The sequence below is a fragment of the Dendrobates tinctorius genome, unplaced genomic scaffold, assembly GCF_039654945.1.
Source record: "Dendrobates tinctorius isolate UK_male_01 unplaced genomic scaffold, ASM3965494v1 ptg000128l, whole genome shotgun sequence".
Classification (NCBI taxonomy): domain Eukaryota; kingdom Metazoa; phylum Chordata; class Amphibia; order Anura; family Dendrobatidae; genus Dendrobates; species Dendrobates tinctorius.
The window spans coordinates 19,327,967-19,354,227 of record NW_027361796.1 but is presented as its reverse complement, the minus strand read 5'-3'; the positions used below and the strand labels follow the sequence as shown (position 1 = coordinate 19,354,227).

Here is a 26,261-nt window from a genome sequence, read left to right as displayed (position 1 = left end):
GTCTATGGAAATATCTATGGATATAGCTATAGCTAGATATATGGATCTATCTATCTCATATCTATCTATCCCATATATATCTATATTTATCTATCTATCTATCTATCTATCTATCTATCTATCTATCTATCTATCTATCTATCTATCTATCTATCTGTGTGTTTAATGGAGTGTGGGTTGGACAAATGTAAAAGAGGAGGTTGGACCAGAAATGACATCACAAATCTTCTTTTTTTTTTTTTGTTAAATAACATATCTTTATTTAGCTTACAAAAACGCATACAAATCCGCAGGCAAAACCGCACTGAAAAACTGCATCAAATCCGCGGCAAAAATGCATCAAATTCGAGGCAAAAACGCATAAAAAATGCACATGTGTTTTCTGCTAAGAGATGCGGATTTTATGCAGAAAAAGCCACAGTAGAATCCGCAATGTGTGCACATACCCTGAGAGCATCAAGGGCAGTGTGCTGTGGTCATCTGATCTGCGTCTCTTATGTATCTCTATGCAGGTCAGATGCACACAGCAATGTTCAGGACCTTGAAAAGCTCCGCCCTCAGCTCTGTCTCCTCTCCACCCCCCTCTGAATGATTATGCTGGCCGCACCATGGGTGCTCCGCCTCCTTTCCATCTCCCTCTGCATCCTTATGCAGGCAGCACCATGGCTGATCCACCTCCTCTCCGCCCTCCTCAGACTTCTCACTGCACTCTGTATTGCTACCTTGCCCGCATGCTCCGGAGAGCTGTGACTGCTCGAGCATTCATTCTAGTCTGTTTGCTTGTGCCTGTCCGCGGGCCAGACAAGCACAAGCAAAGGGCCGGATGTGGCCCACGGGCCATAGTTTAACCGGCCTTGGTCTATAGGACTGTGTTGGTGATTTTTTGCAAATAGTGTGTCTGTTAAAAAAAAAAAATCACAAAAACCTGTCCGTTTTTTATCTGTGTCTTTGTTGAAAATCACCCATACAAGTTTATGGGTCCGTGAAAATCATGCACACAGATGCCATTAGTGTACAGTCAGTATAACTGTCTATGATTAACATTACAATGTAAAGGAGGTAAAGGAGATGCTTTGCAACTTAATTATTTATCCATACGTGAAAATCACTGATATACTGATGGTGACAATGGACATATTGACTTGCTGGTGCTACTCAGATCAAAAACAGAGATGACACTTGAGTATTTTTTTGCAAAATCATGGACCTCTGAATAAGGTCTAGAAAGTATCTTAATAGTGTTAGTGGATTAGGAATTTTTATGCTATTTTTCATTCTTTAAGTATATGCTCACCTGATGCGCCCACCATACCATTAGATAAGAAAAAATTGCAATCCAGGAAATTGATCCAAAGAAGGTTATTGGAAAAAATTTTCTTGATTTCTGTATGACAAGAAACAAGTGAAATATTTTCATGAATAACACTATACTTTTCACATGCACAGAACAGCACAGTAAATTTGGATTCTCATTAGTCTGAAAACTCAAGCAATATTAAATAATGAATATTTACAATAAGTAAGTAAAGTTATTGCCAATCTAGATAGCTAACACATTTATCAGCTCATATTTATCCCCACTGCACTTTTCCTGGCACAATCTCAATTACAATTGGTACTTCACATAAGCATAACAGCTCTCCAAATGTTCTAGAAGCTGCCAGTCATTTCAGGGATGTGCCAGGCAGGCCGTATGTACAATATGCAGAGACTAACGTGGAAAATGTTCAGCTTTGTTGTGCATCTATCGTTGTACCCATGTGTGTGCACAATTATCCCTTTGATGTCCTCAGGTTTTGATTCTCATTCTGAAAGGAGGTTTTATAGTGCTAGGCAATGAATATACACAAAGAGCATATGGGTAGCATTGCTCTTCTCATGTTTATTGTGGGACACTTAATTAATATCTTGCTGCAGTCAGCAGAGGCTACCTTCAGAACAAAATTATAATATGGCCCAATAGATTATGAACTGAACAAAAATGGCAGTGATTTGCATCCATAGAAATAAGTAGTGTGTCTTTGCACTGTGGGGGGGAAGGGGTTTACTATAGAGTAGAAGAAATGTTCGATGACTGATATGTGGAGAAGAGAGTCGGCAAAAGAAGCATCTCGAATTGTACGAAATGAGCAAGCCTTTAACCATATGTGTCAGAATGAGGGCACTTGGCACTGAATGTCTGGCCCTGTTGTCTCAATAGTGAAAAAGTAAGCACTTTCTCTTGGGTGTCTGATTGTAAGGAGATTGCTTACACGACCGTATTTTCAGTCCGAGTGTTGCCCTTGGAAAAAAAACTGACTGACTAATGTTATTAAATATTCAGATGGACATTTTTCTTTATATGAGCCAAATGTCTGCATTAAAAACTGCAGCATAGTTATGTAAGGGGGTGAACAGGAAGAGCCCAAAAGAGGTTACCTTCCCTGCTCCGTATCCGGAACCACCTAGCTAGACAGCAGGGTTGCCGGGGGGAAGGTTTTCTGCCCTGGACCGACTGGACCATGTGACTGCAAGGGGCATAGAGGAAGAGGAAGGGGCGGTGAACCGGAAGCTTTGCAGGCAGAGGGCGCGAAAGGAGAGCACGCCAGGGACAGAGCAGAGTATGCCAGAGACAGGGGGGGTGCTCAAGAGAGAAAGAAGGCTGCAGCACCACGCTCCCAGAGAGAGAGAACTCCCCGTCAGAGGATTGAGACTGAAGTATGAGACATAGTGAAAGCTGTATGTGAGTACGTGGACTTGGTAGCCTCCGGGTCCAGAGACTTCCCCCCTGACAGTGCAGAGATAGTGACCCGTGAGCGCAGTCCCGGTGACCACAGTGGCAAGCCGAGACCCCTGAGTGTGGCAAAGAGACTTCCGAGTGTGCGCAGCATCGCTTCTGGTAGAGACTGACAGTGTATCATACAGAGACTTAGAGCAGGGTAAACTCAGGTTCGCAGCGTCTCCCTGCTTCCTGCTTTAATCCCTGAGGTCCCAGCTTCATTCAGAGGAGAGACTACAGAGACTGCAAGCACCGCTGTTGATGGTGCCAATGTGGGAGAAAGAGACCCTGCAATCCAAGCTTTCCTCGGACTGATAAGTCACAAAAATTCCAGTTTAACCGTTTCAACTCTGCATAACTGTTTAATAGCTTTCCCTAGCCTTTCTACTGTTTTACCGTTTACTCTGTCACTTTTAACCCCCACTGCTTCTCCCTGCGTGGAGAGTCTATTGCCTGTGAATAAACCCTTTAACTCTAGGTCTGTCTCTGATCTGTGGCGACATCCCCAGCACCTGCAGCATTATTACAGTTAAACTATTGTATAGGTTGAAAAAAGATTTAGGTCCATCAAGTTCAACCTTTCTCCACCAGTGGTGTCTTTTTTTCTAAGCTAAACAAACCCCACTTTTACCAGCTCTCGTCATAGGCCTTCTATCGGTTGCAGTAATCTAGTTGCCTGCCTTTGAACTGTCTCTTACTTCTAAATATCCTTTTTAAAATGTGGGGACCCAAACTGGATCCCATATTTTACATGTAGCCTTACAACAGATTTATAGAGGGGTAACATTAAATTGAGATCACAGAATTTTATCTCTCTTTTTATACACCCTAAAATCTTGTTTGCTTTTGCAGCTGATGCTTGAATCTGAGAACTAAGTAAGATCAGCAGAATACCCAAGTCCTTCTCCTGTTCTGTAGTCCATAGTGTATTTCCATTTAATCTATTTGCAGCAACAGGATAACATACTGGGCACTACAACATACTGGGCACTACAATGTACTACAATGCACTACAATATACAGGCATTACAATGGCAGATTTTCAATTTTCATTCAGCAACATCCACTGCTGCTTGTTTCAGGAAAACACCCATGGAGTCAAATCATCACTACACCTGTAGATAAATTCCCAAAGGGCAGTAATTTCCAAAATGGTGTCACTTGAGGGGGTATTCTGCTCTTCTAGCACTTAAGGGCTCTGTACAGGCTTGGACTGGCCCATAGGGTAACAGGGCAATCCTCCAGTGGGCCCCAAACCCTACTGTATGGGCAGTACTTGGCATAATTCACTTGATTCACTCTGTTCAGAAAAAAGCAACATCTCATCATTCATTAACCAAACTACCATTTTTATTATTATATAGAGATTTAGGAAAATTTGTGAATGAGGGCAGTATAATATTTGTATGCAGATGAAAAGTGGGCCTCCAAAGTCAATGTTACTGGTGTGTCCTTGGCACCCAAGTCCGACACTGGCTCTGTATATGGAGTCTGCAAATTATTCTAGGAAAATCTGTACTCCAGGAGGCAAATAAAGCTTTGTCCCTCCCAAATCTCATTGCGTGGATAACCAGTACTGTACAGCCACATATGGGGTATTTACACATTCAGTAGAAATTGTGTGAAAATTCTTGGTGCCATTTCTACCCATATTTTGTGTTAAAAATTAAATTATTTTTTATTCACTGCCCAATGGTATAAAAAATTAATTGAGAGGTGTAGTTTGTAAAATGGGGTTCTAGCACCACAGGGTTCTCCCAGGGGGTCAAACCACAAAAATCTGCACTATATCATGGTGTTCCTTCCCTTCTGTGCTTCAAAAGTATTTCTCAATTGCATGTAGAGTATTGGCGCACTCAGGAAAAACTGCACAACAAACTGAGAGGTCCATTTTTTCCTATTAATCCTAATAAAAATAAAAAATTTGGGGCTAAAACAACATTTTAGTGGTAAAACTTTAATTATTCTTTCTTCATAGTCCAATGGTATAACTTCCTGTGAGGCACATGTGGTGTCAACATGCTTATAGCACCCATAGATGAATTCATTGAGAGGTGTAGTTTGTAAAATGATGCCACTTATGGGAGGTTTCTGCTGTTCGGCACCTCAGGGATTCTGCCAAAATGACATGACACCCTCAAACCAGTCCAGCAAAATCTGAACTGCAATATGGTGCTTCTTCCCTTCTGAGCCTTGCATTGTGCCTCAAAGTAGTTTTCGACCACATATGGGGTTTCGGTGTACTCAGGAGAAATTGCACAACAAATTGTATGGTCCATTTTGCTCCTGCTACCCTTGTTAGGGCTCATACCCATTTGCGAGTAAAAAAACGGTCCGATTTCAGGCCCCAAAAAATGGCTGAGTGCTATGCGAGTGTCATGCGAGTGTAATGGGAGTGTAATGCGATTTCTGTGCGATTTTTCTGTTTGACATCTGTATGACATCCGCATGCAATCCGATTTTAACATGAGGTTTTACATAGAGCAGTTCTCTCCATGTAAAAACTCATGTTAAAATAGCATTGTAAACTAACACTGTACACATCGTTTTAAAAAAAAAAATTCTTCAAAACACACATGTTTTATATATATATATATATATATATATATATATATATATATATGAGAGAGAAAGATAGCAGAATAGCCGGTAATTCATTTGTCGGCTTTTGTAAAATAATTGCAAAGGCTGACAGAAAACATACAGTAATACAGTAAATCATTTCATTTCTATTTTATTTTTATACACTCACTGGCCACTTTATTAGGTACACCTGTCCAACTGTGTGTTAAGACTTAATTTCTAATCAGCCAATCACATGGCGGCAACTCAGTGCATTTAGGCATGTAGACATGGTCAAGACAATCTCCTGCAGTTCAAACCGAGCATCAGTATGGGGAAGAAAGGTGATTTGAGTGCCTTTGAATGTGGCATGATTGTTGGTGCCAGAAGGGCTGGTCTGAGAATTTCAGAAACTGCTGATCTACTGGGATTTTCACGCACAACCATCTCTAGGGTTTACAGAGAATGGTCCGAAAAAGAAAAAAAATCCAGTGAGCGGCAGTTCTGTGGCCGGAAATGCCATGTTGATGCCAGAGGTCAGAGGAGAATGGGCAGACTGGTTCGAGCTGATAGAAAGGCAACAGTGACTCAAATTGCCACCCGTTACAACCAAGGTAGGCAGAAGAGCATCTCTGAACGCACAGTGCGTCGAACTTTGAGGCAGATGGGCTACAGCAGCAGAAGACCACACTGGGTACCACTCCTCTCAGCTAAGAACAGGAAACTGAGGCACAAGCTCATCGAAATTGGACAGTAGAAGATTGGAAAAACGTTGCCTGGTCTGATGAGTCTCGATTTCTGCTGCGACATTCGGATGGTAGGGTCAGAATTTGGCGTAAACAACATGAAAGCATGGATCCATCCTGCCTTGTATCAACGGTTCAGGCTGGTGGTGGTGGTGTCATGGTGTGGGGAATTTTTTCTGGGCACTCTTTGGGCCCCTTGGTACCAATTGAGCATCGTTGCAACGCCACAGCCTACCTGAGTATTGTTGCTGACCATGTCCATCCCTTTATGACCACAATGTACCCAACATCTGATGGCTACTTTCAGCAGGATAATGCGCCATGTCATAAAGCTCGAATCATCTCAGATTGGTTTCTTGAACATGACAATAAGTTTACTGTACTCAAATGGCCTCCTCAGTCACCAGATCTCAATCCAATAGAGCATCTTTGGGATGTGGTGGAACGGGAGATTCGCATCAGGGATGTGCAGCCGACAAATCTGCGCCAACTGTGTGATGCCATCATGTCAATATGGTCCAAAATCTCTGAGGAATGCTTCCAGCACCTTGTTGAATCTCTGCCACGAAGAATTGAGGCAGTTCTGAAGGCAAAAGGGGGTCCAACCCCTTACTAGCATGGTGTACCTAATAAAGTGGCCAGTGAGTGTATGTGCCTGACTAATAATTAGATTAGGGTATGTGTGTCAAATTTGGTACATGTAGGTGTTAAAGTAAGGGGTTAATTCGTAGAAAAACTTTGCGTGGGCTCCCGAGCAATTTTCAGCATGTGAGTGAGGGCAGATATTAATAGACTTGAGAGAGACCATTGTTTTAGGCCCCCCCTGGCTAAAAAAATTTGCCCCCAGCCACCCCAGAAAAGGCACATCTATAAGATGTGCCTTTTCTGGTACATAGCCTCTCTATTCCCATTGCCTGTAGTGTGGCGAATCGGTTAAAATTAATGGGTTAATGTCAACCTGCAATGGGAAGGTGACATTAAGCCGATTAATAATGGAAAGGTGTCAATAAGACACCGATCCATTATTAACCCTAGACTAGTAAAGGGTTAAAAAATGCACACAGACATTAAAGTCTTTTAATGAAATTATTATTATTATTATTTATTTATAAAGCACCATTGATTCCATGGTGCTGTACATAAGAAGGGGTAACAAACTAACAATCACAGACTGCTATAGAGGGGAGAGAGGACCCTGCCCTTTCGGGCTTACATGCTACAGGATGGTGGGGAAGGAGACAGTAGGTTGGGGGTTGCAGCAGTTCCAGTGTTGGTGAGGCGGTAGCTCCAGTGGTGGTGAGGAGGCAGCGGGGATCATTGCAGGCTGTAAGCTTTCCTGAAGAGATGGGTTTTCAGGTTCCGTCTGAAGGATCTGATTGTGGTTGATAGTCGGACGTGTTGGGGCAAAGAATTCCAGAGGATGGGGGCTATTCGGGAGAAGTCTTGGAGGCGGTTGGGTGAGGAGTGAATAAGTGTGGAGGAGAGGAGGTCTTGAGAGGACTGGAGATTACATGAGGGAAGGTAATAATAATAATAATAATAATAAATTTTATTTTTATAGCGCCGACATATAATAATAATCTTTATATAGCGCTAACATATTCTGCAGCGCTTTACAGTTTTGCACACATTCCCCGATGGGGGCTCACAATCTAAATTCCCTATCTTTGGAATGTGGGAGGAAACCGGAGTACCCGGAGGAAACCCACGCAAACACGGGGAGAACATACAAACTCCTTGCAAATGTTGTCCTTGGTGGGATTCGAACCCAGGACCCCAGCGCTGCAAGGCTGCAGCGCTAACCACTGAGCCACCGTGCTGCCCTTATATTCCGCAGCACTTTACATTTCAGAGGGGATTTGTACAGACAATAGACATTACAGCATAACAATAATCACATACAGTAGATTATAACAAATAACAAGAGGAGTGAGGGCCCTGCTCGCAAGCTTACAGTCTATGAGGAAAGAGGGAGACACGAAAGGTGGGTGGTAACAGTTGCTCTGATTGTATGGACCAGCCATAATGTTAAGTGTGTAACAGTACAGACACAGAGGGCTAATGGATGCATAAAGCATGTGGGAACATGATGCTGGGAACCTGGTTATGGTAAAACTTTTGGCTCTGCCACACAGGGATAGGTTAGGTTAATGTGTTGAGGCGATAGGCCAGTCTGAATAAATGCGTTTTCAGGACACGCTTAAAATTGTGGGGATTGGGGACTAATCGTATTGACCTGGGAAGTGCATTCCAAAGAATTGGCGCCGCACGTGTAAAGTCTTGGAGACGGGAGTGGGAGGTTCTGACTATTGAGGATACTAACCTCAGGTCATCAGCAGAACGGAGGGCGCGGGTAGGGTGGTATACTGAAACAAGGGAGGAGATGTAGGGTGGTGCTGAGCCATGGAGGGCTTTGTGGGTGAGGGTAATAAGTTTATACTGAATTCTGGAGTGGATGGGTAGCCAGTGTAATGACTGGCACAAGGTAGAGGCATCGGTGTAACGATTGGCGAGGAATATGATCCTGGCTGCAGCATTCAAGACAGATTGGAGAGGGGAGAGTTTGGTAAGAGGGAGACCGATTAGAAGAGAGTTACAATAGTCGAGACGAGAATGAATAAGAGAAACAGTAAGAGTTTTTGCAGAGTCAAAAGTAAGAAAAGGTCGAATTCTAGAAATGTTTTTGAGGTGCAGATGACAAGAGCGAGCCAGTGATCGAATGTGGGGGGCAAAGGAAAGCTCGGAATCAAGTATGACCCCAAGACAGCGGGCATGTTGCTGGGGAGTAATAGTGGAACCACACACAGAAATAGCAATGTCGGGTATAGGTACATTAGTAGAGGGAGGAAACACCAGGAGTTCAGTCTTTGACAGGTTCAGTTTCAGATATAGTGAGGACATGATATTAGACACAGCGTTTAGACAATCGCCAGTGTTTTCTAGAAAGGCTGGCGTGATGTCAGGAGAAGAAGAGTATAATTGGGTGTCATCAGCATAGAGATGGTACTGGAAACCAAATCTACTGATTGTTTGACCAATGGGGCAGTGTACAAGGAGAAGAGGAGGGGGCCTAGAACCGATCCTTGAGGAACCCCAACAGTAAGGGGAAGGTGAGAGGAGGAACCGGCAAAAGAAACAGTAAAGGAGCGGTCGGAGAGATAGGAGGAGAACCAGGAGAGAACAGTGTCCTTGAGGCCAATGGAATGGAGCATAGTGAGGAGGAGCTGATGATCCACAGTGTCGAATGCTGCAGAGAGATCCAAGAGAATTAGCATGGAGTAATGACCATTTGATTTAGCTGTTAGCAGATCATTAGAGACTTTAGTGAGGGCAGTTTCAGTGGAGTGTAAAGAGCGGAAACCGGATTGAAGAGGGTCGAGAACAGAGTTTTCTGAGAGATAGCGGATAAGACGGGAGTGGACCAGGCGTTCCAGGAGTTTAGAGATGAAGGGAAGATTAGAGACAGGTCTATAGTTAGCGGCACAGTTTTGGTCGAGGGATGGTTTTTTAAGTAGTGGATGTATGATGGCATGCTTAAATGAGGAGGGAAAAATACCAGAAGAGAGAGAGAGGTTAAATATTTTAGTTAGGTGAGGGGTGACAGCAGGGGAAAGGGACTGGAGGAGATGTGACGGAAATGGGTCACTGGTGCAAGTAGTTGGGCGAGAAGATGCAAGGAGCCTGCTTACTTCTTCTTCTGTGACTGGTTCAAAATCAGAGAGTGAGTTAGATGCAGTGGGGGAGGGAGGACAGTGCATGGTATGAGGGGATTTGGAGATAATTTCCTGTCGGATCTGGTCAATTTTTTCTTTGAAGTAATTGGCCAGATCGTCAGCTCGGAGCTCCATGGTTGGGGCCTGTACTCTTGGATTGAGTAGAGAATGAAAAGTGTCAAAGAGACGTTTCGGGTTATTGGACAGTGAGGTGATGAGGGTGTTGAAATAGGTTTGTTTGGAGAGGTGAAGGGCAGTGTTGTATGTTCTAAGCATAAACTTAAAATGGATGAAATCTTCGTGTAGATTGGATTTTCTCCACAGACGTTCGGCGCACCTGGAGCACCGCTGCAGGAAACGTGTTTGCACCGTGTGCCAGGGTTGTCGCCGTCTGTGTTGTGGTGTTCTATTTATAGGGGGTGCAAATTCATCCAAGGTGTCGGGAGACTAGTTCAGAGACATATGGGGGAGACAGGTTATAGATGGCCTTGTAGGTCAGCATTAGTAATTTGAATTGGATACGCTGAGGGAATGGGAGCCAGTGAAGAGATTTGCAGAGGGGAGAGGCGGAGGAGTAGCAAGGAGAGAGATGAATTAGTTGGGCGGCAGAGTTAAGGATGGACTGGAGAGGTGCAAGGGTGTTAGCGGGGAGGCCACAGAAAAGGATGTTGCAATAGTCGAGGCGGGAGATGATGAGGGCATGTACAAGCATTTTTGTTAGGCGTCGGGTTCCTGTCACTGCACAGCAGGAATCCCGAGCCTTGCATTCGGCAGTCTCCCATTCTTCTCCAGCCGTAGAGGAGGCTGCTCAGCAGTCTCGTTGATCCAGGCGCTCTGCTCAGACCAGCTCTGTAGGTTTGGTTGCTGCTGCTACCTCTGGTCCAGCTATAGCAACGCATGCTGGTCAGCAGCGAGCTACTCCAGGGGCTAAGTCCTCCTTTCGGTCCATTGAGCATGCCCGTGGGACGATCTCTCATTGGAGATCGGAGGTCACATGCTCAGGTCCTTCTCCAGCTCGGATTGGACCATCAGGAAGGTCCCGGAAGGACGCCGCTATAAAAGGTTCGTATGGCCGCTTGGCCATGCGCTAATATAGAGAAAGATTTAGACCATGTGGAGTGAGAGTTGTATGCATGTATGAATGTCTCTTGTGAATGACTCATTGGAAACCCCTACCCTGGGTACGCATGTGTTGTGTAGCCTAGCCTGTTAGCGCCTAGGCTGAGGATCAAGTAGGAGGCAGAGTCAGAGACTGGAATCAATGCCAAATGGTGGCTTGGTCTGTACGCCACGGTTCACGTGGTCGACACTCCACGGTCGCCAGCGTCATTTAGTGGCGTCCACAGTTGCGACGCCGCACGCTTAGTAGGTCTAGAGGGACTTTGACCCTGTGTCCTTGGGGCCGAGTTCTGTGACCTGATACTGAGTGTTTATCTTGCCGAGCTCTGTGAGCTTTAACAGGTTCCGGCATTTATGTTCAGCGGTAGTGCGGCTCTGTGAAGCAACAGAGTCCGCCCCTGTACATGCCGGGTGACGTTAACTCGCATGTGTTCCTCTATTATACCGCCATATAGCGTCCGCCATTACTGAGCAGCAGTTTACCATCTCTGCACGGTGGGCCCCAGGCTGCAAACGCACCTTATTACCATCTTTCTTATTTGGTGCGTTCCGCCAGCCCTACCATTTTTAGTAGAATGAGGGTTGAGGAAGGGACGGATTCTGGAAATATTTTTGAGCTGGAGGCGACAGGAGGTGGAGAGAGCTTGGATGTGCGGTTTGAAGGACAGGGCAGAGTCAAGACATAAATAGAAATAAAGACAAGTTTTTGACCACATTTTATTGCTCTGCTATTCCAAAATAAAACCATGACCTGCAAAAAAAAATAACATAAAAAAACAACAATATAATTACCTCTCCGCCGTTCAGTCATGTCCCACGCTGTAATCCTTCACAAGGGGTTAAATAGTTTATAATGAAGACCGGTGCTAATGCGACCAGCCCCACTGTAAACTACTGCAAAATGACTTAGTGCAGCTCTGAAAAATGAAATGAAAAAAAGGGCATCGGGTCCCTCATAATTTTCATAAGTAGCAGAGAGAAAGCCGATGGCTGATTTTAATACTCTGGGAAGGAGGGCAATATCCCTAAAGGTTCCAGCCTATTAATATCAGCTCACAGCTGTTTGGCTAGCCTTTACTGGTTATTCTATGGGGGACCCCAGAAAAAAATGACATAGGGTCCCCCCAGAATTTTAAACCAGTAAAGGTTAAACAAACAGATGTGGACTGATATTAATAGCTAGGGAAGGGGCCAGGGAAATTGGCTCTCCTCCCAGGCTAATAACACCAGCCCTCATCTGCCGCAAAAATGGCACATCAATAAGATATGGCAAATCTGGTGCTTAGCGTTGATCTTCCCACTTTCCCTGTGGCTGTGGCAAGTGAGGTAACATTTGTGCGGTTGATGTCACCTTTGAATTGTCAGGTGACATCAAGCCCAGGAGTCAGTAATGGAGAGGCGCCTATAAGACACCCTCTTTACTAACCCTATATTAAGTTTGGAAATAAATACACAGCATGAATAGAATTGTTTATTTGAAGTAAAAATTAACACCTTGTTTTACACATTTATTTAAAAATAAAAAACAAAATTATACTCACTTAATGCCTAATTCATTAAAGCCCTTGTTCCCAGTAAAAGACAGACAATAATAAACAACCATTATACACACCTTATGCTTAATCCATTGAAGCCCTTGTCTCCTGTATAAAAAAACAAAAAACAACCTTATCCCTCACCTGTTTGATGTGAAGATAATCATGCAGATGACAGCGTGGCAAACAACGGATGTACGGGCCCGGTCTGGGTTCGGGTACTGTTCTGTTACCCAAACCAAACTTTTTTCCAGATGTTTGGCCGAACACGAACAGCCACAGGTTCGCCCATCACTACTCAAACATTTTGCTACTTTTGCTCTTTTTAACGATAACTCAGGATACTTTTTGAGCAGAATTATTGGGAGGCTTGTGGCCAAAAGTAGTCTGACAAATCATCATAATTTATAAGTGGCATAAATTAAGTCAGAAATGTACTCCAGTAGATGACTGACAAACATTTCTTTTCCTGCTTTTGGTAGCTGGAAGATATGACAAAATCATTAAGAGCATGTTGGTCATGGTGTATCTCCTTCACTTCAGCACACCCAAGATCAAGGCTGGCAAAGAAAACCTCTGAACAAGAATGTGGTTTATAAAATGACACCACAAAAGGCAGCCACTGCTGATTTGTGGCCTGTCTCAATTTTATGTGAGGTCAACTGGATACTAGACAATCTCTCTGGAAAAACTGTTCTATGGACAAATGAGATAAAAAATTGTTGCTTTTTTTCGCAAATGCAAAACGCTATTTTTGGAAGAAAATAGAGTTGAGCACCAATATCAAACCCACAGTCATGAGGAAACCATCATTGAATATCTGCATGGGGTAGTCTCTTCTATGAAGCCCGCATTTAGGAAAAACATATCCTGTATGATACTTTTCATTTTTTCTAGTTCCAGGCAAAAATAATTTTTCGTCAATATGGTAATAGCTTCCCTATTCAATATTATTATGCACTAATTTCCTATTTAAGACAGAGTTATCACCTACGGTATTTATATATTGCTCTATTTTGTACATTGGATACAACTGGTAGCTACTACCAGTTTAATTTGTCTATATTTATAATATGATTGCATCCAGCACATTATCACATTAGCCATGTGTGTGGGAGTAGGTCTATAGCATAAACATATCTTTTGGGGTCAAGACCAAGAGCTTCATGCCTTTTGGAATTTTTGTTTTTTAATGTGTCTTGTATTGAGCCCCCTTCATACATATTTTTTATATGATGATGAATGTGCAGCAGTTTATGTGGAAGTAACTTTTCCTTCACTAGGCAGCAATGAATTTCAAGTTGAATCAAAATATTTTACTAGATTAATTATATTGTTTGTCTATAATTGTGACTTACATATCAGTCACAATTTCTCACATTGCAGGAAAATAGGTAGTTCACTTGTTTTTTTCTCCCAACTCTATATCCTTTAAAAGCACATGCTTTTGCATAGCAAATCACAATACTTACTGGATTTCGGACATCAGGCAATGTAACCCACAAAGGAAATACAATTGGTAGCACAGCAAGATACACAGGTATTTTACGGCTGCTAGAAGGCCATGCTAGGCTTAGAGGTTGGTCACCTTCATCAGCATCTTCTGCATCTGCTACCTGAGGAAGAAAAAATGAATGAAGTGAGTCAGTTCTATCACTTTCAATGTGCAATGAGACAATGACTCTCAACCTATATATACTAAGGTGCTGTCTGTGCATGATTCTTAGGATTTTGAGAAAAATATTCAGGATTGAGAGTCCTCAGTAGTTGATACCTTTTAATGGCTAACTGAAAAGATGGTAATACATTGCAAGCTTTCGAGACTACTCAGGTCTCTTCATCAGGCTAGACTAATACTAGATTTTGAGGGAGCCTTCAAAGCTGCTTGACCATCTGTGATTTGTTGTCTACTAACTTTTTAAAGAAACTTCCGTTGGATGATTGCATACCCTCTCCCACTTTTTACTTTTGTCTTAGACATATATGTTTCTTTTCACTTCTTTTGTCTTCTTTCTTTTTTTACTTTATAACTTTTTTCTATATTGAAAATCACTCCTTTTTCATACTTTTTCTATTTTGTTGTTTCTCACTGTGTGAAATATTTTGATTTCTCCAGGAAAAATATACAGTGGGAAAAAAAAGTATTTAGTCAGCCACCAATTGTGCAAGTTCTCCCACTTAAAAAGATGAGAGAGGCCTGTAATTGACATCATAGGTAGACCAAAACTATGAGAGTCAAAATGAGAAAACAAATCCAGAAAGTCACTTTGTCTGATTTGGCAAGATTTATTTTGCAAATTATGGTGGAAAATACGTATTTGGTCACCTAAAAACAGGCAAGATTTCTGGCTCTCACAGACCTGTAACCTCTTCTTTAAGAGGCTCCTGTTTGAACTTGTTATCAGTATAAAAGACACCTGTCCACAACCTCAGTCTCACTACAAACTCCACTATGGTGAAGACCAAAGAGCTGTCGATGGACACCAGACTAAATATTTGTTTTCCACACTGTACCATGTTAGGCAGTAGATAAATAGTAATATTTTCTGAGAGTCTTCAGTGGTTGTTACCTTTTAATAACTAGCGAAAAGATGGTAACAAATGGCAGCTTTTGAGACTACTCATGTCTCTTCAACAGGCTCAGCATAAGGGCTCATCTTCATCTGCGAGGAAAACAAACGAGTGCAATCCGATAAAAAATTGGATTGCACTCTGACCAATGTTAATCTGTGAGTCCTTGCTCATCTGAGATTTTTTTTTATCAGCTCAGATCTGGATGAGAACAAAAATTGCAGCTTGCTGTGATTGTCCTCGTATCTCGGACGAGACTCACCAATGCAAGTCAATAGGTGTGATAAAAAAAATTGCACGGAATTTGGATTATGCGAGTGCCGTCCGATTTTTAAACACCCAGGTCCTTTGGAAAGCTGGCAATTAACTTGCCGTGCACAGTAAAATCACAGCGTGAACTGACAAAATAGAATAGATAGAATAGATATATACACATAGAATAATCAGTGACATAATTAATACAGTGCTTGTGTAGCTTACGGTACATGTATTTTATTACAGAATAAATTATTTTATGAAAAAAATGGTGGGGTTCCCCTGACATTTTATTAACCAGCATAGGAAAAGCAGACAGCTGGGGGCAGATATTTATAGGTTGGGAAGGGGGTAAAACCCTTTAAGCTTCCTAGACTATTAATATCAGCTCACAGCTGTATATTTAGCCCTTCCTGGTTATTACAATGTAGAATCCCCCCAAAAAATGACGTAGGGAAGCTCCATGGATATTACCCTCTTCTCAGGCTATAAACATCTGCATCCAGCTGTACGCTTTCTCTCTGCTGGTTAATAAAAAAAACAAAAAAATCATGTACAGTAAACTACACACACAAAGCACTGATTGATTATACATCTCACTCACATATTTACTGTATCTCTCTCTCTCTCTCTATATATATATCTTGAAGAATATTTCCTTGGGAAATTATGTGTAAATTACATAGAGAATTGCTCTATGTAAATGCTCATGTTAAAATAGCATTTCAATCGCATTTGCATGTAAATAGGATGTAAATTGGATGCTAAGTGTTAAAATTCAGATTGTACTCACATAAAAATCGCAAAGCACTTGCATGACACTCATCCCACTTTTCTGGACCAAAATCCGCCCGTTTTTTTTAATGGTGATGGTATGAGCAAATACAAAATCTGAATAGTCACATATTTATGCACATCAGGACACAGGAATAGTGCAACTATTAAAATCAAATCTTAATTTTTTTTACTTTTGATGGGGCTATTTAATGTTCTTCTTTGCTATCTTTGTCTCTGAAAGTGTCATTATGATATTTTATGTACAAATTATTTTATTGTACAAATTTTTGCTATCTATTTTATTGCAATGTCTTTGTTTCTGTAAAAAAAAAATTATATAGTTCCTAAGACAGTTTTCTCCTGACCAAGCAAAATTTTTCAAATCTGACCTGTGTCACTTTATGTGGTGATAAGTGTGAAATGCTTCCCCATATGACAGTGATTCTGTTTTTTTTTTTTTTTGGAACACATTGTACTTTACATTCGTCTTATTTAAGTTGACAAAACATTTTTATTATTTTGATGACAAAAATCACAAATTTGTCAAAAATTTATAAAAACTCACAATATTCAAATTTAAATTATTATGCCCTTAAAACACATAGTGATATTAATAACATTAACCATAGGTCTACTTTAAGTTAGTATCATTTTTTAAATGTATTTTTCCATCATAGGATGTTAGAAGGCTTAAAAGTTTAGAAGTAATTTTTCATCTTTTTCAATGAAATGTAGGTGACTTTGAGGGCCTATTGTCATAGGTGTGTCAGTGGCTGCAGACAGTAGTACTGCATCTAGCTGCAGACAGTCGCACTGCATCTACCTGCAGAAGGTCTCAGCAGTTAGCTTTGCAGACTCCTTCTTAGTTCTTCTAACTTTAGGACCCAGTGGCAACCTCCCATGGCTCTAATTGACACACCTGGACTAGGATATTTATAACCTCCAGTTTGCTGCTAGGAGTTGCGGTTGATATTTCTATTTTCAGGTCCCTGTTGCGGCTTGGAGCTATTACAGTTCAGCTATCTTTCTCCTGCAAGACGTCCGTGTTTCTCTCTGAGTCTATGCAAGCTAAGTGTTCCCACTTGTTTGTGTATCCCATCTATCTTTAGCGGTAGTGGGGATTAACTAGCGTTCATCCTGTCCTTCCTGGTGCAGGGCTAAATGTCAGGATCAGGCAAGAATTAGGTAACCTGCCTTATTAAGTAACCTATATAGGGACAATAGGGCAGACAGGATGATGTTAGATCTGTCTATGGGTCTCCACTCCCCCTTCCCTAGTGTTTGGTTCCTTTTTTCTTATCCCTTCGTGTTGCACTAAGGGTATGTGCACACGTTGCGGATCGGCAGCGTTTTTTCCAGGCAGAATTGCACCAAATCCGCAAAGAGTAGCTCAAGCAATGTTAATCGATGGGAATCCAGAATTGGTGTGCACATGCTGCGGAAAATTCCGTACTGATTCGCAGCGTTTTATTTTCTGCAGCATGACAATTCTTTTTGTGGATCTGCAGCGTTTCTGCACCCATTGACTTAAAATGAGTCAGTCAAATCCACAGTTAAATCGCAGGTGCAAAAAGGTCTGCAGATTAGCTGCAGATTTGCGTGCCAAAAATGCTGCGGAAAGGAAAGAGGAAGAGTGTGTGGGCGGAGACTATGTGAGTGTGAGCGGAGAACATGTCTGTGAGCGGAGAATATGTGCATGTCTGTCTGTGGGTGTCTGTGTGGGTGTCTGTCTGCGGATCTCTGCCTGAGGGTGTCTGTGTGTAGCCAGGCATCGTCTGATGGGTCTACTACTTCCATCTGTCTATGTCTGCTGTCACATATAACAGTGAAAGCATGCGCTGATGATGGGATAGTAGTCCCATCATCCAGTGACTGCTCAATTGTAAAACAAAAAAACACATTCATACTCACCAAACACCCAGTCCCCGACGCCCTCAATCTCCTGCAACAAAAATAAAACAATAAACCAATACATACTTACCTTTCCGCCGTAGTCCATTTAATAACAAGTGTCCCACGACGATCTCACGTATAGAACAGTCACATCGGGAGATGTGACCGCTCTACCTGGCCTGCGGCGATACACTGACAGGAGGTGATCCTCCCACAGTTTATCACTACGCCGCTGTGAGAGTTCACCGGAGTTCGTGCTGTCACTTGCGGCACAGCTGCGTGAGAAAATTCTCACGCAGCGGTGCCGTAAGTGAGAGCACGAACTCCGGTGAACTCTCAGTGATACACCTTGGGAGGGATTACCTACTGTCAGAGTATCACTGGAGGCCATGTAGAGCGGTCACATCTCCCGATGTGACTGTGCTACACATGAAATAGTCGTGGGACACTCGGTAAATGGACTACATCGGACAGGGAGTATTTGTGTTGGTTTATTATTTTATTTTTGTTGCAGGAGATCGAGGGATTTGGGGATTAGGCATTCAGTAAGTATGGTAAATTAAGATTCAATAAAGGAGTCTGTGTGATTATTTCAAATAAAGGACTTAATTCTGTCTGTGTCTTTATTTACCATATAACTATAGGACTAGTAATGGATAGGTGTCTTATTGACACTTCTCCATTACTAAGCTGTGGGATTGATGTCACTGGACAATACAAAGGGGACACAAATATTACCCCACTTGCCACCGCTACAGGGCAAGTGGGAAGAGCGAGGCTAAGTGCCAGAATTGGCGCATTTGTAAGATGCGCCATTTATGGGGCGGCTGAGAGCTGATGTTTTTAGCCTGGGGGGTGCCAATATACATGGCCCCTTCCCAGGCTATTAATATCAGCCTGCAGCTGTCTGCATAGCCTTTGCCGATTCGATTTTATAGGTGGACGCCATGTCAATTTTTTTCTGGCGTCCCCTCTAAGCTAGCCAGTAAAGGCTAAGCAAACATCTGTGAGATGATATTAATAGCCTGGGAACCTTTATGGCTACTGGCTCCTTCCCAGAATATTTACATCAGCCCTCAGCTTTCCTTCTGCTGGTTATGAAAATTATGCGGGAGCCCATGCATTTTCTTAAATAAACAGATATTGCGTTTCACGCAAATTTCATGTGTATGTGTCTTTAACTTAACTCTTTATGTACCATTTTATTAACCCCTTTACCCCCAAGGGTGGTTTGCATGGTAATGACCAGGCCAAATTTTTACAATTCTGACCACTGTCCCTTTATGAGGTAATAACTCTGTAATGCTTCCATGGTTCCTGGTGATTGACATTGTTTTCTTGTGACATATTGTACTTCATGATAGTGGTAACATTTCTTTGATATGACTTGCGTTTATTTGTGGAAAAAATGGAAATTTGGCGAAAATTTTGAACATTTCTAAATCTTCCAACTTTGAATTTTCATGCCCTTAAATCACAGAGATACTGTATGTCACACAAAATACTAAATAATTAACATTTCCCACATATTTACTTCAACAATTTTGGAACCAAAATTATTTTTGTTAGGAAGTTATAAGGGTTAAAAGTTAAACAGTGATTTCTCATTTTTACAACACCATTTTTTGTTTGGGGACCACATTACATTTGAATCCACTTTGAGGAGTCTATATGATAGAAAATACCAAAAAGTGGCATCATTCTAAAAACTGCACCCCTGAAGGTGCTCAAAACCACATTCAAGAAGTTTATTAACCCTTCAGGTGCTTCACAGGAATTTTGGTATGTTTAAAAAAATGAACATTTAACTTTCTTTCACAAAAAAATTACTTCAGATCCAATTTTTTTTATTTTACCAAGGGTAACAGGAGAAGTTGGACCCCAAAAGTTGTTGTACAATTTGTCCTGAGTACGCTGATACCCCATATATGCAGGTAAACCACCGTTTGGGCGCATGGCAGAGCTCGGAAGGGAAGTAGCGCTGTTTGACTTTTCAATGCAAAATTGGCTGGAACTGAGATTGGACGCCATGTCACATTTGGAGAACCCCTGAGGTACCTAAACAGATGTGTGATGAGCACTCTCAACCCCCAAGTGCTTCACAGAAGTTTATAACGTACAGCCGTAAAGATAAAAAATCATATTTTTTACAAAAATGATCTTTTCGACCCCAATATTTTTTTCTCAAGGGTAAGGCTATGTGCCCATGTTGCGTTTTTTCATGCGCTATCGCTGCAGCGGAAACTGTTGTGAGTTCATTTTCCCCTTCACCATTGAGGTCTGATGAACTCCCTCTTTTGGTGAAGGAAGGTAGTGAGGCTGATTACAAAGCACCTGAGCAGAATGATGATGACTGGGTGACTGGAATTGCTGACTGAATATAAGGCAGCCGACGCCCTTCTGCCTTGCGGGTGATTACTCTGAGGGATTCTTGGAGACCAGTCTGATTCCTGCTCCTCAAAAGCTAAGTTTTCTGCTCTACCTTTTGCATTTGTGTTTTGGTTTTGTTTTGCCGGATTTCTGCCTTTCCCTGCTGGGTGAGCTGAATTCCTTTTTGCTCTGTCTTCAGAAAATACCTGAGTACTGATATAGTCTTTTTGTTGGCTGTTTTTGAGAGGGTTTTGGCGGATTGCAGACAGCAGCTTTTCTATTCTGTCCTATTTAGGTAGCTTGGGCCCCATCATTTGCTCAGCCTATCTTTCTATCTGTGTGAGTGTTTTTTCATCTTGCTTCACCATCATTATATGTTGGGGGCTGCCTATTGCTTTGGGGTCTGCTCTGGGGCAGTTTAGATTTCCCTTTCTGTCTTTAGGCTATGTAGTTCTCCGGCTGTGATCGAGGGTTCTAGGGCACCGTAGGAACCCCCATGGCTACTGCTAGTTGTTGTTGTTAGGTTCAGGGGTCTGCAATCCGATAGCTGCCAACTTCTCTGGTTTTCTGGACTTAACTAGTATTTCTGTTTTTGCCTCCTATGGTGACTCATTCATAACAGGAAACGCTTAAAAGCGCTACTAAAATGCAACCCCATGCAATTCTAGGGGAATCCACAGTTGCTGTGCCCATGCTACGGATTTTACCGCTGCGGAATCGCATAGTGGTAAAATCCGCAGCATGTTCATTATTTCTGCGGAATCGTGGCAATTCTGCCGCCATAGGATTGCATTCAAACGCTCACTTTATGCATACATAAAGTGAGCGCTTCATGTGCGGATGGTACACAGGGTCTGAATTAGAGGAGACTCTCTTCCAGGCCTTTGGTACCATATCCCTGTAAAATAAGAAATAGGGATTACTCACCTTCTGGCGGCCCCCAAATTCCTTCCCGCCTCTCAGCCAAACTGCCGGCATCTTCCATTACGAGGGATGCCTTGTGCGAATGACTTCTGATGACATAGCGGTCTCGCATGATGCTACGTCATCAGAGGTCATTGTCACAAGGCATCTCTGGGAACGGAAGTTGCCGGCAGCGTCAATGAAGGGCGGGACGACTCCGGGGGCCGCCAGAAGGTGAGTATATCCCTATTTTTTAATTTTCTTAATTATTTTTAACATCCCATCTTTTACTACTGATGCTGCATAGGCAACATCAATAGCAAAAGGTTGGTCACACTGGTCAAGCACTATGCTTGACAAGTGTGACCAACCTGTCAATCACTTTCCAAGTGATGCTTCAAATCGCTTGGAAAGCGCAAGCATTCTGCAAGCTAAAAACGCTTGCAAAACACGTGTTTTGTGGGGAAAACACATGCGAATTGCATGCATTTTAACCGCGACAGTTGTCGTGAGTACGCCGATACCCCATATGTGGGGGTAAATCACTGTTTGGGCGCACAGCAGAGCTCGGTAGGGAAGGAGCAGTTTGACTTTTTCAACTCAGAATTGTCCGGAATTGAGATCGGATGCAATGTCGCGTTTGGGAGCCCCTGATGTGCCCAAAGAGTGGAAACCCCCCAATTCTAACTCCGCCCCTAACCCCAACACACCCCTAACCCTAATCCCAACCCTAACGCTAATAACAACCCTAATCCCAACCATAACCCTAACCCCAACTTTAGCCCTAACCCTAACTTTAGCCCCAACCCTAACTTTAGCCCTAACCCTAACTTTAGCCCTAACCCTAATGGGAAAAAGGAAATAAATAGTAATTCTATTTTATTATTTTTCCCTAACGAAAAAATCTCCTATTGTCGCTGGCCGACAGATCTCGGTGGAAGAAGAAGCCTGCAGCCCGGGGAACTTCAGGGGGGCCTGCTGGGAAAATGGAGGTAGCAGGGGTTGATTGAGGGACCCTATTTTTCTCTCCTCTGATGTGCGATCACATCAGTGGAGAGAGAAATTAAATGGAAAATTGGATTTTTTTGCGGTCGCCGTTATACCGATAATAACGGTGATCGCAATACTGGGGTCATGTTCTCTGGGGTCTTGGCTACCCCTGGCAACCTAGACCCTAGAGAAATTCCAACACTGAGGGGCACTAGAACCTTAAACCTCAGGGCCGTTAAAAAGCGGCGCTGTGGTTTAAGTACCCTTAACCACCGCTGTTAAAAGGCGTATCGGTGGTTGTTAATGGGTTAAATGTAAGGCCATGTGCACACATTGAGTATTTGGTGAGTTTTTTACCTCAGTATTTATAAGCCAAAACCAGGAGTGGAACGGTCAGAGGAAAAGCAGAATAGAAACATTTGCACCACTTCTGCATTTTTCACCCACTCCTGGTTTTGGTTTACAAATACGTAGGTAAAAAATTCACCAAATACTGAATGTGTGCATGTGACCTAACTCTCATCATTGTCCCCTGCTCGCGCTGATCACCGGCAGAGCAGGGGATAATGACGAGAGCCGTGTTCAGCACCCGACGCCGGGGAACAGCGCTTACTGCAACGCTTCTTCCCTGGCGCTGTCTGGAACTGAGGCGGCACACTCATGCCACACGTGTGCCGCAAGTATTACGCACACGGACACTAACATCTCTGGTATCGGAAATATCAAGACGTGTGAATGAGGTCTTATAGTGGGTTTTTATGTTTGGCAGCTGTCACACACTAAAAGACGCTTTTTATTGCAAAAAACAGTTTTTGCATCACCACATTTTGAGAGCTATAATTTTAACATATTTTGGTCCACAGAGTTATGTGAGGTCTTGTTTTTTGCGGGACGAGCTAACATTTTTATTGGTATAATTTTCAGGCACATGACATTTTTTGATCGCTTTCTATTGAGATTTTTGGGAGATAGAATGAGCAAAACCAGCAATTCATGAATTTCTTTTGGGGAGGCGCTTACACCATTCCGCGTGAGGTAAAATTGATAAGGCAGTTTTATTCTTCGGGTCAGAAAGATTACAGTGATACCTCATTTATATTTTTTTTATGTTTTGGTGCTTTTATATAATAAAAACTATTTTATAGAAAAACTAAAATAATTGCATCATTTTTTTTCTGACAGGTATAACTTTTTATTTTTTTGCTGATGACGCTGTATGGCGGCTGATTTTTTGTGGGAGAGGATGACGTTTTCAGCGGTACCATATGTTTTTATTTATATCCGTCTTTTTGATCGTGTGTTATTCCACTTTTATTTGGCGGTATGATGATAAAGCATTGTTTTATGCCTTTTTTTGGTTTTGACTAAAGGGGTTAACTAGTGGGACAGTTTTATAGGTCAGATCATTACAGACACTGCGATACCAAATATGTGTATTTTTATTGTTTAGATTTTTTTATTCAAATATTGATTTAATGATAGAATAAATATTGAATTCTTAATTATTAGTTCTAGTTTTTACACTTAGTCCCACTATGGGACACTCATTTTTTGCAGGCTGATCGCTTCTATAGCATGCAGATGAAGCAGCATCTGCATGCTACAAAAGCTGTCAGCGCTGCAAACTGTGCATACTGACCTGAGAGACTTCCTGACATGCACTGCGCATGACAGGAAGTTTCTCAGCTCTGGTAACCCGGATGTCGATCAGGACCACGCGTCATGCTGCAGGGTCTCCGATCCAAAGGCAGAGGGGTTGTCAGCCCTCTGCCTGCTCCCGGAATGCTGTGATCGTGTTTGATCGCAGTATTTCGGGGGTTAAAGTGCCAGCAGCGGGACCGCTCCTGGCACTTAGTGCTGGGTGTCAGCTGAGAGAATCAGCTGACACCAGGCCACGATCAGCCACACTCCCCCCAGTGAGCGCGGCTGATCGGTATGACGTACTATCCCGTCCATGGTCATACTGGACGGGATAGTACATCATATGTAGGAAAGGGGTTAAGTCACATACTCTCTATTTCCTTGTGATCCTCCTTGAGATGGTTCTATTTCTTCATTGTAATCCAGCTGTGTTTAATTAAACTGTCGCTGTGACGTACTATCCTGTCCGTGGTCAAATTCGCCCAGGGCACATGGACGGCATAGTACATCTAATGTGCGAGAGGGGTTAATGAGGGTATCTGGCTGACACATACATATATACTGCATATATATATTTATATATGTATATGCATATAACATTGTGGTGTAGTGACCACTGTGCCCGCTAGGGGGCGCTGTGTGGATGTCCCAGGACGGACGGATAGCCATGTCCAGAGTGGTAACAGGAGCAGGGTGCTAAAGGATCGTTATGTATCCCAAGGTGGGTGGCCTTGGGATGAAGGCTTGATTATGTGCTGATCAGCAGAGCTGATCTTTCGTGCCAATGTGTTAGAGAGAAGCATTCAGGTGATTGAACCCACCCGTCTCACCAATCACCTACAAACCCACCTAGGGGCGGGTGTCTAGAATGCCATAATTATGTGTGTGATTGCTTGTAGTACCTGTGATGAGGTCATAGCCATGTGATCCGGTGGGCGTGGCTACGGACCATATAAGATGGCCAGGATAGGTCACATGAGTGAATGCTTGGACCCGATTGGTCCGTATGGAAGGTCTCGTGCAGGGAGATGTGTCTGTCTTCCTGAGTGCACGAGTGTATCATGGCTGCATGTGTCTGAGAGTTCCCAGGAGGTGGAATGAACATCTGTACTGAGAAGCAACCATGAGGTAACCCTGACGGGGATATAACTGTGAGGCTAGAGAGCCTGTGTACCGGAGATAACAAAGCCTGTGTGAGCATGGGGTTAACAGAGCAGAGCTCTGTCATGGACGCTATGCTCATCTGATATAAACTTTCTGTTGCTGTTTTGGTTTATGCTGCATAATAAACTGAATGGACTGAGTTATGTTAAGAAACCTGTGCTGGACGTGATTTATCGGCTGCCTAGCGAGTATCCCCTACCTGAATAACAAGCGCTACCTTACAATATATACATATATATACACTAGATGGTGGCACGATTCGAACGCATCGGGTATTCTAGAATATGGCCAATTCGCATGAATATTACTCCTATCCAAAATGACGCTAACCACAATTATATTAAAAACATGTAACTTTATTAAACAAAATAAAGGCATTTAAAATTGGCTAAATATTCATAGTTTCCTGATAACATACCACAAAAGGGGAAAAAAAACAGCAGACAATAACAATGAAGGTTCTAAGCCATACGCATATCCAAAGTGTTATTTCATATAAACCTGTACCTAAGTATCATTAATAATACACTAAGAATAGCAGTTTATGTAATCACCATCCAAAACAAACATTAATATTCCTATCCAGAAAAAATCATATCATTGATCTCCCAGGATATGTTTTTTTTCCATTACAGACAGACAGAATTAGACGATTATATAGTAGATTATATTCACTTATATTTGTTTTGTGTGTGTAAACATTATATATGAACATAGTATGCAATGTTATTATGGTCTTTGATGGAGAATGTAAAAGAAGAGGTTGGACAAGGAAATGAAATCACAATTCTTTTTTTGTTAAATAATAATGTATATCTTTATTTAGCTTGCAAATCCGCATGAAAATGCGCATCAAAACCGCATTGATTTTCAACAGCGTTTTCTGCCAAGAGAGGCAGAATCCGCGCAGAATTTTACAAAGGCAAATCCGCAACGTGAGCACATACCCTTAGGCTAAGTGCCCACATTGCAGAAATGCTGCGGCAAGTCCCTGCCGCGGATAAAACGAGCATTTTGCAAGCGTTTTTAGCTTGCAGAATGCTTGTGCTTTCCAAGTGATTTGAAGCATCGCTTGGAAAGGTGATTGATATGTGAGGGGAACCACTGTTTCGGCGCATGGCAGAGCTCGGAAGGGAAAGAGCGCCGTTTGACTTTTTCAACGCAAAATTCACTGGAATTGAGATCGGACGCCATGTCGCATTTGGAGAGCCCCTGATTGTACCTAAACAGTGGAAACCCCCTACAAGTGACCCCATTTTGGAAA

General features: G+C 42.5%; 1 protein-coding gene across 7 annotated transcripts in view; it reads right to left on the bottom strand.

Moving 5' to 3' along the window:
* Positions 1-26,261, bottom strand: part of SLC24A2 (solute carrier family 24 member 2) — a 469,645-nt gene that overhangs the window by 18,545 nt on the left and 424,839 nt on the right. For all 7 annotated transcript variants that reach the window (XM_073542706.1, XM_073542707.1, XM_073542705.1 and 4 more), the window contains 2 exons: positions 13,906-14,049; positions 1,295-1,384 (listed from right to left, as the gene is read on the bottom strand). In XM_073542706.1, coding sequence (XP_073398807.1) covers positions 1,295-1,384; positions 13,906-14,049 — 234 coding nt within the window. The remainder of the gene's footprint in view (positions 1-1,294; positions 1,385-13,905; positions 14,050-26,261) is intronic.